This window comes from Artemia sp. Qi Xiang Cuo, chromosome 18, assembly GCF_049724085.1.
Source record: "Artemia sp. Qi Xiang Cuo chromosome 18, ASM4972408v1, whole genome shotgun sequence".
Lineage (NCBI taxonomy): Eukaryota > Metazoa > Arthropoda > Branchiopoda > Anostraca > Artemiidae > Artemia > Artemia sp. Qi Xiang Cuo.
The window spans coordinates 6,226,911-6,242,171 of NC_142811.1; the positions used below are offsets into that span (position 1 = coordinate 6,226,911).

The 15,261-nt window shown below is 33.7% G+C and overlaps 1 protein-coding gene across 1 annotated transcript in view; it reads left to right on the top strand.

Annotated features, from left to right (window-relative positions):
* The window catches only part of LOC148941146 (guanine nucleotide exchange factor DBS-like), a 269,621-nt gene that overhangs the window by 82,757 nt on the left and 171,603 nt on the right, over positions 1-15,261 (top strand). Inside the window, exon 6 of the mRNA XM_089103905.1 lies at positions 5,375-5,380. Coding sequence (XP_088960031.1) covers positions 5,375-5,380 — 6 coding nt within the window. The remainder of the gene's footprint in view (positions 1-5,374; positions 5,381-15,261) is intronic.

The window sequence follows — 15,261 nt, forward strand, 5'->3', positions numbered from 1 at the left end:
CCTGCGTTCTGAATTGGTGTCTTGTCTTGTACGTCTGGCCTTATTTGAGTATTCTATGCCAGCAATCTGCTGCATAGTGGTTTGGTTTTCTAAAATAATAGCAATAAAATTATCTCTTACATTGTTTGTTTGTTTCCTGGTTACTTTTTAATATTTTTGATCTGTCATTGATGGCTCCCCAACTATCTGTCTTTGGTGAGAGAGGATGTCCATATTTTCTATATTTATTAGCTGATATTCTCTCAAGATCATGGAATCTGTTAGCTATCTCTCTAGACGGCGACCCTCGGCCTCCGTCGCGCCTTTTTGGTTACGATTCGGCTCCTCAAAGCTCACCCTTTTTTGTCCCCTTTCATATTTTATACTTTCTTGGGCTCCTGTGTTATTTATTGACATCTGATCAAACTTTGTAATGGCTTCGTCAATTTTTACCTTTGTTTCAACTAGTATTATAGCCTGCTCTGCATTCTCAGGTTTTCGTGATAATATTGGTCTTAATAACTTTTTTGGTAACTCTTGGGTAAAAGTATTTAGTTGTACTTTCTGTACTGTCTCGTCATTTCCTCCTTTCTCTAATTGTAAACACACTGATCTACAAATTTTGTCTGCATATTCCCTGATACTAGTTGAGGTATTGAATGTCACTACCTCTGTTCTTAGCCTCTTGGAGATGCTTGTCTCTATGAATCTTGTTTTAAAAGATTCAATTAGAGTACTGATGTCCTTGGGCTCCCTTTCCTTAATTGTCTCAAAATGTTTAAGGGCGCTTCCCTTTAATCTGGCTGCAAGGCATTGCTCTTTGACCTTATCCTCAAATGATTCAGTTAGTTCGTCGAAAATTTTTAATTTTTCGATAAACTCATCTACGTCTGAATTTCCCGCGTATTCTGGTATAATTTTTGTAATTTCAAGTACTGTTGATAGGGAAGTCATTTTTTCCTCTGGTAAAGCCATTTTTATTTCAATCTACTATTTTTATCTAGCCTTCTCGACCCAGTTTTTCCAGCGACCACCAGTTGTTGTGAAGTGTTTATTCTATGGTATTTGGCGGTTGTAGTTGTAGATGCCTTTATTCTCCCTTTATAGGGGAGATAAACTCTGGCCCTAAGGTAATTAAACTTTGGTAGCGTGCCTTAGGCTATGACCGAACTAATGAGGCGTACCGACTGGGTATGTTCGAGAAGCTAAAAGTAGATCGTAGAAAGGTTGACTAAAATACAATACTTTTATTCATTTACCATATAATATAATCAGATATATTATGTCTGCTGGGACTGGCTGTCCCAAGTAGACCACAAGTCTCAAAACAACAATAATATATAATAAGATACTTAGACACTTACAATGATAAGACAAAATTTCAAGGTATTTCTAAAAACAACGGACCAGAGGTCAGTCCGGCATAAAGTTAGTATCAGATTTTCCCTTCCGATAAAATGTATCTTTTATACATTTTTATCAACCATACCTTCCCACGTAATCGCTAGGAAGTGGTAATTTCTCAATTTCCCGTTAAACAGAACTTAGCAGGATATGTTCCTTATCTTAATAAAAAGTGGTATTTCAAAACTTCATATTTGCGTCTTATATATTTTACTAAATTAATAATTAACTAAATTAGAAAGCTTTACCACTATTCGTCTATATGAGTACATGCTAGCTTTATGCTGGATTATCTATTTTAATTTCTTTTCATTTAACGTTTGACTTGAGCACTCATTTTAGCTTTTACTCTTGTTAGGATTTGCTTTTTCGTCTATATGAGTACAATTTAGCTTTATGCTGGATTATCTATTTTGATTTCTTTTCATTTTAAGTTTGACTTGAATGCTCATTTCCATTTTTACTCGTTTTAGGATTTCCTCATTCGTCCATATGAGTACATTTTAGTTTTACTTTGTATAATCTATTTTAATATATTTTCATTTTAAGTTTGACTTGAGTACTCATTTTAGTTTTTACTCTTGTTAGGATTTCCTCATTCTTCTCTATGTACAAAAGATTGTTTTATATTGTATTAACTATTCCAATTTCTGTTCAGTTTACGTTTTACCTGAGAGCACGTTTCAATTTTTACTGTTTTCAGGATTTCTATTTTCTACCACATGAGTACATATTATTTTTAACTTGTATTATATATTTTGATTCCTTTTCGGTTAAAACTTGACTTGAGTGCTTATTCCAGTTTTTACTCTTGTTAGGATTTCATTATTCGTCTCTATGTACAAAAGATTGCTTTATATTGTATTATCTGTTTTAATTAATGTTAATTTTACGTTTTAACTGAGTGAACATTTCCGTTTTTACTCTAGTTAGGATTTGCTTAGTCTTCTGTATGATCAAATGTTAGTTTTGTTTTGGATAATATATTTCATTTTCTTTTCATTTAACATTCGAATTGAGAACTTATTATAGTTTTTAATCGTGTTATGATTTGCTATTTAGTTTGTATTAACACAGTTTTTTTTTATATTGGATTAATTATTTTCATTTATTCTCATTTTAAGTTTGACTTGAGTACTCATTTTGGTTTTTACTCATGATAGTTTTGACCGCTATTATATTTTCTAATTACTGTTCATTTTATGATCTAACTGATTACATGTATCAGTTTTTAATCTATCCAGGATTTGCATTGTTGTCCATATGAGTACAATTTTTTTGTGATCTGGATTATCTACTCCAATTACTTTTCATTTTACTTTCTAACTTAGTGCTCATTTTCGTTTTTACTCGAGTCAGGATTGGCTTATTCGTCCATAAGAGTACATGTTAGCTTTATTTTGGATTATCTATTTTAATTTTTATTCATTTTATGTTTGAACTGAGTACTCATTTCAGTTTTTAATCGTGCTAGGATTTTAATATTTGTCTGTAAGATCACATGTTAGATTTATGTCGTATTATATATTCTAATTTATTCTCATTTTACGTTTGACTTGAGTACTCATTTTAGTTTTTACTCGTGTTAGGATTTGCTTATTCGTCTATATGAACAAAAGTTAGTTTTATCTTGTATTATCTACTTTAATTCCTTTTCATTTTAATCTCGACTTGAGTACACGTTATAGTTTTTACTGTATTCACGATTTCCACTTTCTTTTCTATGTACAAAAGATAGCTTTATGTTGTATTATATATTTTGTTTTCTGTTCATTTTAAGTTTGACTTGAGTGCACATTTTATTTTTTACTCTTGTTAGGATTTCCATATTTATACATAATAACAATAGTTAGCTTTAAGCTGGATTATATACTCCGTTTTACTGTCGTTTTGCTCTCTACTTGAGAACACATTTTAGTTTTTACTCTTGTTACGATTTGTATATTCGTTTATATTTACAAATGTTAGCTTTATGTTGTATTTATCTGTTCTCATTTCTGTTCATTTTACGTTTGACTTGAGTACTCATTTTGGTTTTTACTCGTGTTAGCTTTATGTTGGATTATCTTTTTTAATTTCTGTTCATTTTACGTTTGACTTGAGAACTCATTTAAGTTTTTACTCGTGTTAGGATTTACTTATTCGTCTATATTAGTACATGTTAGCTTTATATTTGATTATCTATTTTAATTTCTGTTCATTTTACGCTTGACTTGAGTACTCATTTTAATTTTTACTCGTGTTAGGATTTGCACATTTGTTTATATGAGTATATGTTAGCTTTATGTTGTATTATCTGCTCTAATTTCTTCTCATTTTACGTTTGACTTGAGTACTCATTTTAGTTTTTACTCGTGTTAGGATTTGCTTATTCGTCTATATGAGTACATATTAGCTTTATTTTGGATTATCTATTTTAATTTCTGTTCATTTTACGTTTGACTTGAGTAGTCATTTTAGTTTTTACTCTTGTTAGGATTTGCTTATTCGTCTATAAGAGTTCATGATAGCTTTATGTTGGATTATATATTCCAATTTCTGTTCATTTTGGGTTTCAACTATTCACAGACAGTAATTTAACTTCGTTTACTGTACGTTCGAATTACTTCGAATTACGTTCGAATTACTTAAGTTCGAATTACTGTACGACTTTATTTCTGCTCGTCTTAAGCTTTAATATGGCTCCTTACTTTTCTTCAATTTTTTTTTATAATCAATGACATAAGGAGGCTGCAATGAAGATTAAAATGAAATTTAACCCAAAAAGCGATGCCTAATTTTTAGTCATTGGAATGGTGCTTTAGTCAGTTGTTTTGGCCAAACAAAGCTTAAACTCATATCTTCAAAAAATGTATTTTTTTTAAATTTGTATCAAATAACGTATACCTTCAAATGCAAGGCCTAAGAATCTAGATGTGTTCTAAGTAATGGGTACATCAAAAAGTGTTTAAAGCAAAATTTTTAATGAAAAAAATTAAGTGGCTGCATCTATTTTGATTTATCAATTTCAAAACAAGTGATAAAGAGGGTTCAAGTAGGATTTCCTTGGTTCTAAATATTCTAAGATTTCCCTGAGATTTCCCCAAACAAAATGGACTAATCAAAATCTCCCACCCCAAAATTAAAATTTGTAGGCACATGAACATTAACATGAAATACGAATTGTCAATTTTTGTGGGTATTTATTTTTGGGGAGATTTGAAAGAGCCCAATTTTCTTTTAGGAACATTTGGGGACATCCCGAAAAATTTGGAGATAGAGGACGTAGAAACACTGGCTTCATGTCCTTGGTTTATGCGGCCCAAATTATAAAATCAAACACATTATTTCACAAAAACCATAAAGTTTCCTACCTGTGTCACTTATCGCTACAATGACTAAGAATTGAGCGCTTCCCAGGTTTTTAATGGCTGAAAATGACGGTTCAGCCTCAACCTAGTGCCACAACCACAAACCAAAGGGCAATAGTCACAACCTAGTTAAAAGTGAACCACAGCCCATAGTGACCGAAAGTTTTAGAACACGTCTTTTTTTTTTTTTTTTTTTGATTGGCTTGCAAAAAAAAAGAAAATCATTCAAAGGTGACCCAGGAATGATTACTGTTATAAAGTTTAACTTTAGGGGTTTAAACTTAAAACCTTCGAAAATTGCGGCGGACTCAAATTAAAATCGACCTTGGAATCACCATTTTCGGAAAACTTAAACTGGAGACGTGCAGTCCCCCATACTGAACAACAGATGCGCTCCCTATTTCTACGGTATAAAACAGGTTGCCGTTGAATATTGGTAGAAGGTTCGTTTGGGCAGAATTACAATACGTAATTTTCTTTTTAAGTAACAAAAGGGATTTTGCCATAGTAGATGGGGTTTTCTTCCATTTTGTGCCGCAAAACGTCAATTTTTCAGAAAGAGGGTCAAAACAATGAGGAATGCAAATTCTATGATTCCTAATTGAGTTTTCATGGTATGAAATAGTGAACGAGAAATTCAGAGCTCCGTCTTGAAAAACAAAGAAAACCGTATTTTTGCAGGGCTCGCAGTGATGTCTCCTGTTTATATGGCATTGCATGAGTGGAAAGCTGGAAGTATAGTATGACATTTGTTGTAATTAATTTTAAAAAAAACAAGTTTTTCCGAGGGAAGTAAAGAGCGAAGTTGAAACTTAAAATGAACAAAAATTATTTCTTCACAGCCTATTTAGCATATATCAACAAATAAATAAATTAATAAATTAATTATAACTGGTGATATTTGGATAAGTGATATTTGGATAATCAACAAAGCTAGTGCAAATAAATTAACTGGTGATATTTCCCTATGTTTGTAGGATTAAAGAAAATTAGTGATTTACTGAGTCGCAAAACAATACAAGAGTTTTGGTAAGGTTAAAATAAAAATTTTAGGGCACTTTTAACAGTATAAAAATAAAGCATTTTTAGATTCTTGCTTTATTTATTTGTTTTTTTTCCGTAATTTGGCATCACTTTTGATATTTGGTATTTTGATAATTGATATTTGGATAATCAACAAAGCTAGTGCAAATAAATTAACTGGTGATATTTCCCTATGTTTGTAGGATTAAAGAAAATTAGTGATTTACTGAGTCGCAAAACAATACAAGAGTTTTGGTAAGGTTAAAATAAAAATTTTAGGGCACTTTTAACAGTATAAAAATAAAGCATTTTTAGATTCTTGCTTTATTTATTTGTTTTTTTTCCGTAATTTGGCATCACTTTTGCACAATGAGCTCAGTTCAATGATTGACTGTTATTTTCGATCTGAAAAAGACATTTCATGATTGTTTTTCATACCAGGGAACTTGTTAGTTGCAGGGCTCAAAGGTATAATTTCAAGAACTTTCAACTGCATTGAACAAAATGGATTTCTCAAAGTTTTGATTGGATGTGTCTTGGGAAATGGTGGGCGTGGAAGGGGTGTTAGTTGCCTTCCAATCACTTTCGACTATTAAAAAGGGACTAGCCCTTTCCAATTTCAATTGAATGAGGCCTTTTTGAAGTTTCTACAACATCGCTTTCAATAAAAACCTTATATGCCCCAGTGCATAACTAACAACCCTTGCTCTGAGGGCTGTGGGGGGGATGTCATCCTCGAAGACACATTTTCCAGAACTTTCAACTACGTTTGAACAAAATCGCTATCTCTAAATTTTGATTGGATGTGTTGGGGGGAAAGGTGGGCGTGTGAGGGGTATTAGTTGCCCTGCAATCAATTTTGACTATTAAAAAGGGCACTAGCACTTTGAATTTCCAATCGAATGAATCTTTTTTGAAGTTTCTACGACAACGCTTTCTATAAAACCATATATGCTCCCAGGGCAAAACTTACAATTCTTGCCCCAAGGGCTCTGAGGGGGTTATCATCCTCAAAGACCTTATTTCTAAAACTTTTAACTACGTTGAACAAAATGGCTATCTCAAAATTTTGATTGGATGTGTTTGGATAAATGGGGGGCGTGAGAGGGGGTTTAGTTGCCCTCCAATCACTTTCGACTATTAAAAGGGGCACTAGTCCTTTGAATTTCCAATCGAATGATTGTTTTTTGAAGTTTTTACGACAACGCTTTCTATAAAAACCTTATATGCCCCCAGGGCATAACTTACAACCCATGCCCTGATGGTTGTGGGGGAGTGTCGTCCTCAAAAACATAATTTCTATTTGGAAATCAACTACACTGAACAAAATGGAACCTTATATGCTGAAAAAGACATTTCATGATTATTTTGTAGACAAGTTCAAAGTGAAGGAACCTTATTAGTATTAAGAATACAGACTCAGTTTAAAATTTGTATCACAACTTGAAATTCTCCTTTTATCATAGGCTGCGCAATCGCGCTGCCTAAGTAAAGAACGATGTTGGCATAATGTATTCTTATTAATTTTGTTTTTCATACCAGGGAACTTCGAATCGAAGAAGTTGTCATAGAAACTTGGAAAAGGGCTAATTCGATTGAAAATTGGAACGGCTAGTGCACTTTTTAATAGTCAAAAGTGACTGGAAGGCAACTAACACCCCTTCCACGCCAACCATTTTCCAAACACATCCAATCAAAATTTTGAGATAGCTATTTTGTTCAGCGTAGTTGATTTCCAGATAGAGATTATGTTTCTGAGGAGGACACTCTCCCACAGCCATCAGGGCAAGGGTTTTAATTTATGACCTGGGGGCATATAAGAACGATGTTGGCACAATGTATTATTTGTTATTTTTTTCCTTTAGACCATGGCACTTTGTATCGAAGAAGTTGTCGTAGAAACTTCAAAAAGGGCTCCTTTAATTGGAAATAGGAGGGGCAACCATTTTGTTCAGTGTAGTTTATTCTGATATAGAAAATATTTTTTTGACGAGGACACTCCCCCACAGCCCTCAAGGCAAGGATTGTAAGTTATGCCCCGGGGGCATATAAGGTTTTTATAGAAAGCGTTGTCGTAGAAAATTCAAAAAGGCTCATTCGATAGGAAATTGAAATGGCTAGTGCCCTTTTTTAATAGTCGAAAGGGATTGAAAGGCAGCTAACATCCCTTCCGCCTCCACCATTTCCCCAAACACATCCAATCAAAATTATGAGATAGCGATTTTGTTCAGCGTAGTTGATTTCCAGATAGAAATTAAGTTTTTGAGGAGGACACTCCTCCACAGCCCTCAGTGCAAGGGCTTTAACTTATGCCCTGGGGGCATGTAAGAACGATGTTGGCACAGTGTATTATTTATTATTTTTTCCTTTAAAACAGGGCACTTTGTATCGAAGAAGTTGTCGTAGAAACCTCGAAATGGGCTCATTCAATTATAAATTGGAGTGACTTGTGCCCTTCTTAATAGTCAAAAGGGATCGGAAGGCAACTAACACCCATTTCACGCACACCATTTCCCGAAACACTTCCAATCACAATTTTGAGATAACCATTTTGTTCAGCGTAGTTGATTTCCAAATGGAAATTACGTTTTCGAGGAGGACATTCCCCCATAGCCCTCAGGGCTGTGGGGGAGTGTCCGGGGAGTTGTAAGTTACGCCCTGAGGGCATATAAGGTTTTTATAGAGAGCGCTGTCGTAGAAACTTCAAAAAAGGCTTATTTGATTGGAAATTCAAAGGGCTAGTGCCCCTTTTAATATTCAAAAGTGATTGGAGGGTAACTAACCCCCCTCTCACGTCCACCTTTTCAACAAACACATCCAATCAAAAATTTGAGATAGCCATTTTGTTCAACGTAGTGCAAAGTTCTGGAAATTACGTCTTTGAGGAGGACAACCCCCACAGCTCCGTGGCAAGGGCTGTAACTTAACTCTAGGGGGCTTAAGAGGTTTTCTTTTATTGAAAGCATTGTCGTAAAAATTGAAAGAGTGCTGATTTGAATGAAGACGGAGAGGTCTAGTACCATTTCTGTTAGTCCAAAGTGATTGTAAGGCAACTAACACCCCGTCCACGTCCACCATTTCTGCAAACACATCCAATCAAAATTTTGAAAGAGCCATTTTGTTCAGCGTAGTTGATTTCCAGATAGAAATTATGTTGTGGAGGAGGACACACCTCCACAGCCCTCAGGGCAAGGGTTGTAAGTTATGCCCTGGGGTCATATAAGAACGATGTTTGCACAATGTATTATTTATGATTTTTTCCTTTAGACCAGGGCACTTTTTTTCGAAGAAGTTGTCGTAGAAATTTCGAAAAGGATTCATTCAATTGAAATTTGGAGTGGCTTGGGCCCTTTTTAATAGTCAAAAGTGACCAGAAGGCAACTACAGCCCCTTCCACGCCCACCATTTCCCGAAAAACATCCAATCAAAATTTTGATATATCCATTTTGTTCAGCGTAGTTGATTTCCAAATAGAAATTATGTTTTTGAGGACGACACTCCCCCACAACCATCAGGGCATGGGTTGTAAGTTATGCCCTGGGGGCATATAAGGTTTTTATAGAAAGCGTTGTCGTAAAAACTTCAAAAAACAATCATTCGATTGGAAATTCAAAGGACTAGTGCCCTTTTTAATAGTCGAAAGTGATTGCAGGGCAACTATCCCCCTCTCACTTCCCCCAGTTATCCAAACACATCCAATCAAAATTTTGAGATAGCCATTTTGTTCAACGTAGTTAAAAGTTTTAGAAATAAGGTCTTTGAGGATGATAACCCCCTCAGAGCCCTTGGGGCAAGAATTGTAAGTTTTGCCCTGGGAGCATATATGGTTTTATAGAAAGCGTTGTCGTAGAAACTTCAAAAAAGATTCATTCGATTGGAAATTCAAAGTGCTAGTGCCCTTTTTAATAGTCAAAATTGATTGCAGGGCAACTAATACCCCTCACACGCCCACCTTTCCCCCCCCCACATCCACTCAAAATTTCGAGATAGCGATTTTTTTCAACGCAGTCGAAAGTTCTGGAACTTATGTCTTTGAGGATGACATCCCCCCCCACAACCCTCAGGGCAAGAGTTGTCAGTTATGCCCTGGAGGCATATAAGGTTTTTATAGAAAGTGATGTCGTAGAAACATCAAAAGGGGCTCATTCAATCGGAATTTGAAATGGCTAGTGCCCTTTTAATAGTCGAAAGTGATTGGAAGGCAACTAACACCCCTTCCACGCCCACCATTTCCCAAGACACATCCAATCAAAACTTTGAGAAATCCATTTTGTTCAACGCAGTTGAAAGTTCTGGAAATTATACATTTGAGCAGGACAATCTCCCCACAGTCTTCAGGGCAAGGGTATAAGTTATACCCTGGAGACATATAAGGTTTTCATTGAAATCTTTGTCGTAGAAACTTGAAAATAGGCAAATTCAATTAAATTTCTCTCCCCCTGCGTTCTGAATTGGTGTCTTGTCTTGTACGTCTGGCCTTCTTTGCGTATTCTAAGCCAGCAATCTGCTGGATAGTGGTTTGGTTTGCTACAATAATAGCAATAAAATTTTCTCTTAAATTGTTTGTTTGTTTCCTGATTATTTCTAAATATTTTGGATCTGTCCTTGTTGGTTCCCCAACTATCTGTCTTTGGTGGGGGAGGGTGCCCATATTTTCTATAGTTATAAGCTGTTAATCTCTCAAGGTCATGGAATCTGTCAGCTATCTCTCTAGACGGCGACCTCCGCCCTCCGTTGCGCCTTTTTGGTTCATAATCCGGCTCCTTAAAGCTCACCCTTTTGTGTCTCTTTTGATATTTTACACTACCTTGGGCTCCTGTGTTACTTATTAACATCTGATCTAACTTTTTCATAGCTTCGACTATTTTTCACTCTGTTTCGACTAGTAGTATATCCTGCTCAGAATTTTCAGGTCTCCGCGATAATATTAGTCTTAATAACTTTTTTGGTAACCCTTGGGTAAAAGTATGTAGTTGTACTTTCTGTACTGTCTCGTCATTTCCTCCTTTCTCTAATTGTAAACACACGGATCTACAAATTTTGTCTGCATATTCCCTGATACTAGTTAAGGTATCGAATGTGACTACCTCTGTTCTTAGCCTCTCGGAGATGCTTGTCTCTATGAATCTTGTTTTAAAAGATTGAATTAGAGTACTGATGTTCTTGGGCTCTTTTTCCTTAATTGCCTCAAAATGTTTAAGGGCGCTTCCCTTTAATCTGGCTGCTACGCATTTCTCTTTGAGCTTATCCTCAAATGATTCAGTTAGTTCGTCGAAAATTTTCAATTTTTCGATAAACTCATCTACATCTGAATTTCCCTTGTATTCTTGTATAATTTTTGCAATTTTAAGTACTGTTGATAGGGAAGTAATTTTTTTCTCTGGTAAAGCCATTTTATTTCAATTTACTATTTTTATCTAGCCCTCTCGAACCAGTTTTTCCAGCGACCACCAGGTGTTGTGAAGTGTTTATTCTATGGTATTTGGCGGTTGTAGTTGTAGATGCCTTTATTCTCCCTTTATAGGGGAGATAATCTTTGGCCCTAAGGTAATTAAACTTTGTTAGTGTGCCTTAGGCTATGACCGAACTAATGAGGCGTACCAACTGGGTATGTTCGAGAAGCTAAAAGTAGATCGTAGAGAGTTTGTCTAAAATACAATACTTTTTTTCATTAACCATATAATATAATCGGATATATTCTTTGTACTGGGACTGGCTGTCCCAAGTAGACCACAAGTCTCAAAACAACAATAATATATAATAAGATACTTAGACACTTACAATGATAAGACAAAATTCCAAGGAATTTCTAAAAACAACGGACCAGAGGTCAGTCCGGCATAAAGTTAGTATCAGATTTTTCCTTCCGATAAAATGTATCTATTATACATTTTTATCACCCAAACCGTCCAACGTAATCGCTAGCAATCGGTATTTTCTCAATGTCCCGTTAAACAGAACTTAGCAGGATACATTCCCTATCTTAATAAAAAGTGGCATTTCGAAACTTCATATTTGCGTCATATATATTTTACTAAATTAATAATTAACTAAATTCGAAAGCTTTACCACAATTCGTCCATATGAGCACGAGTTAGGTTTATGCTGGATTATCTATTCTAATTTCTATTCATTTTACGTTTGACTTGAGTGCTCATTTCAGTTTTCACTCGTGTTAGGATTTGCTTATTCTTCCATATGAGTACGAGTTAGCTTTATGCTGGATTATCTATTCTAATTTCTATTCATTTTAAGTTTGACTTGAGTGCTCATTTTAGTTTTTACTCGTGTTAGGATTTGCTTATTCTTCTATATGAGTACATGTTAGTTTTATGTTGGATTATCTATTTTAATTTTTGTTCATTTTTTACGTTTGACTTGAGTACTCATTATAGTTTTTACTCTTGTTAGGATTTCCTCATTCGTCTATATGTATAAAAGTTTGTTTTATGTTGTATTAACTTCTTCAATTCCTGTTCATTTTACGTTTTACCTGAGTGCATGTTTCAGTTTTTACTCTTTTCACGATTTCCATTTTCGTACACATGAGTACATGTTAGTTTTGAGTTGTATTATATATTTTGATTTCTTTTCATTTAAAGTTCGACTTGAGCACTCATTCCAGCTTTTACTCGTGTTAGGATTTGCTTATTCGTCTATAAGAGTTCATGATAGCTTTATGTTGTATTATCTATTTCAATTTCTGTTCATTTTACGTTTGACTTGAGTACTCATTTTAGTTTTTACTCTAGTTAGGATTGCTTATTCGTCTGTATGAGTACATGGTAGCTTTATGTTGGATTATCTACTTTAATTTATGTTCATTTTACGTTTGACTTGAGTACTCATTATAGTTTTTACTCGTGTTAGGATTTGCTTATTCGTCTATAAGAATACATGATAGCTTTATGTTGTATTATCTGTTCTAATTTCTGTTCATTTTACGTTTGACTTGAGTACTCATTTTTGTTTTTAATCGTGTTAGCTTTATGTTTGATTATCTTTTTTTATTTATGTTCATTTTACGTTTGACTTGAGTAATCATTTTATTTTTTACTCGTTTTAGGATTTGCTTATTAGTCTCTATGATTACATTTTAGCTTTATGCTGTATAATTTTTTCTAATTCTTGGTCAGTTTACAATCGTCTTGAAAAGTCATTATCGTTTTTAATCGTGTCAGGATTTGCACATTTGTCTCTAAAAGTAAAATCTTGCTTTATTTTGGATTATCTTTTTTAGTGTCTGTTAATTTTATGTTTTACCTGAGTCATCATTCTAGTTTTTAATCGAGCTAGGATTTACTTATTTGTCTATAAGAGTATATGTTAGCTTTATGTTGTATTTATCTATTTTAATTTCTGTTCATTTTATGTTTGACTTGAGAACTCATTTTAATTTTTACTCGTGTTAGGATTTACATATTCGTTCATATGAGTACAAGTTTGTTTTATTTTTTATTATCTATTTTGATTTATTTTCATTTTACGCTTGACTTGAGTACTCGTTTTAGTTTTTACTCGTGTTAGGATTTCATTATTCGTCTCTATGAGTAAATGATTGCTTTATTTTGTATTATCTACTTTAATTTCTTTTCATTTTATGTTTGACTTGAGTACTCATTTTAGTTTTTACTCGTGTTAGGATTTGCTCATTCGTCTGTATGAGTAAATGGTAGCTTTATGTTGGATTAACTGCTTTAATTTACGTTCATATTACGTTCTAACTGAGTGCAAGTTCAAGTTTTTAATCTTGCTAGGATTTGTAGATTCGTCCATATGAATACAAGTTAACTTTATGTTGTATAAAATGTTCTAATTAATTCTCGTATAAATTTTGAATTGAGTACTCGTTTCAGTTTTTAATCGTGTTAGCTTTATGTTGGATTATCTATTTTGATTTCTTTTCATTTAAAGTTTGACTTGAGTACTCATTTCAGTTTTTACTCGTGTTAGGATTTGCTTATTCGTCTGTATGAGCACATTTTAGCTTTATGTTGGATAATCTACTTTAATTTATTTTCATTTTACGTTTGACTTGAGCACTCATTTTAGCTTTTTACTCGTTTTAGGATTTGCACATTCGTCCATATGAGTACATTTTAGCTTTATGTTTTATTATATACTTTGTTTTCTTTTAGTTTAAAGCTCTACTTGAGTACTTATTTCAATTTTTACTCGTTTTAGGATTTGCATATTCGTTTATATTTACATATGTTAGCTTTATGTTGGATTATCTATTTTATTTTATTTTCATTTTACGCTTGACTTGAGTACTCATTTTAGTTTTTACTCGTGTTAGGATTTACACATTCGTTTATATGTGTAAATGCTAGCTTTATGTTGTATTATCTGTTTTGATTTCTGTTCGTTTTGGGTTTCAACTATTCACAGACAGTAATTTAACTTCGTTTACTGTACGTTCGAATTACTTCGAATTACGTTCGAATTACTTAAGTTCGAATTACTGTACGACTTTATTTCTGCTCGTCTTAAGCTTTAATATGGCTCCTTACTTTTCTTCAATTTTTTTTTTTTTATAATCAATGACATAAGGAGGCTGCAATGAAGATTAAAATGAAATTTAACCCAAAAAGCGATGCCTAATTTTTAGTCATTGGAATGGTGCTTTAGTCAGTTGTTTTGGCCAAACAAAGCTTAAACTCATATCTTCAAAAAATGTATTTTTTTTTTATTTGTATCAAATAACGTATACCTTCAAATGCAAGGCCTAAGAATCTAGATGTGTTCTAAGTAATGGGTACATCAAAAAGTGTTTAAAGCAAAATTTTTAATGAAAAAAATTAAGTGGCTGCATCTATTTTGATTTATCAATTTCAAAACAAGTGATAAAGAGGGTTCAAGTAGGATTTCCATGGTTCTAAATATTCTAAGATTTCCCTGAGATTTCCCCAAACAAAATGGACTAATCAAAATCTCCCACCCCAAAATTAAAATTTGTAGGCACATGAACATTAACATGAAATACGAATTGTCAATTTTTGTGGGTATTTATTTTTGGGGAGATTTGAAAGAGCCCAATTTTTGTTTTAGGAACATTTGGGGACATCCCGAAAAATTTGGAGATAGAGGACGTAGAAACACTGGCTTCATGTCCTTGGTTTATGCGTCCCAAATTATAAAATCAAACACATTATTTCACAAAAACCATAAAGTTTCCTACCTGTGTCACTTATCGCTACAATGACTAAGAATTGAGCGCTTCCCAGGTTTTTAATGGCTGAAAATGACGGTTCAGCCTCAACCTAGTGCCACAACCACAAACCAAAGGGCAATAGTCACAACCTAGTTAAAAGTGAACCACAGCCCATAGTGACCGAAAGTTTTAGAACACGTCTTTTTTTTTTTTTTTTTTTGATTGGCTTGCAAAAAAAAATAAAAACATTAAAAGGTGACCCAGGAATGATTACTGTTATAAAGTTTAACTTTAGGGGTTTAAACTTAAAACCTTCGAAAAATGCGGCGGACTCAAATTAAAATCGACCTT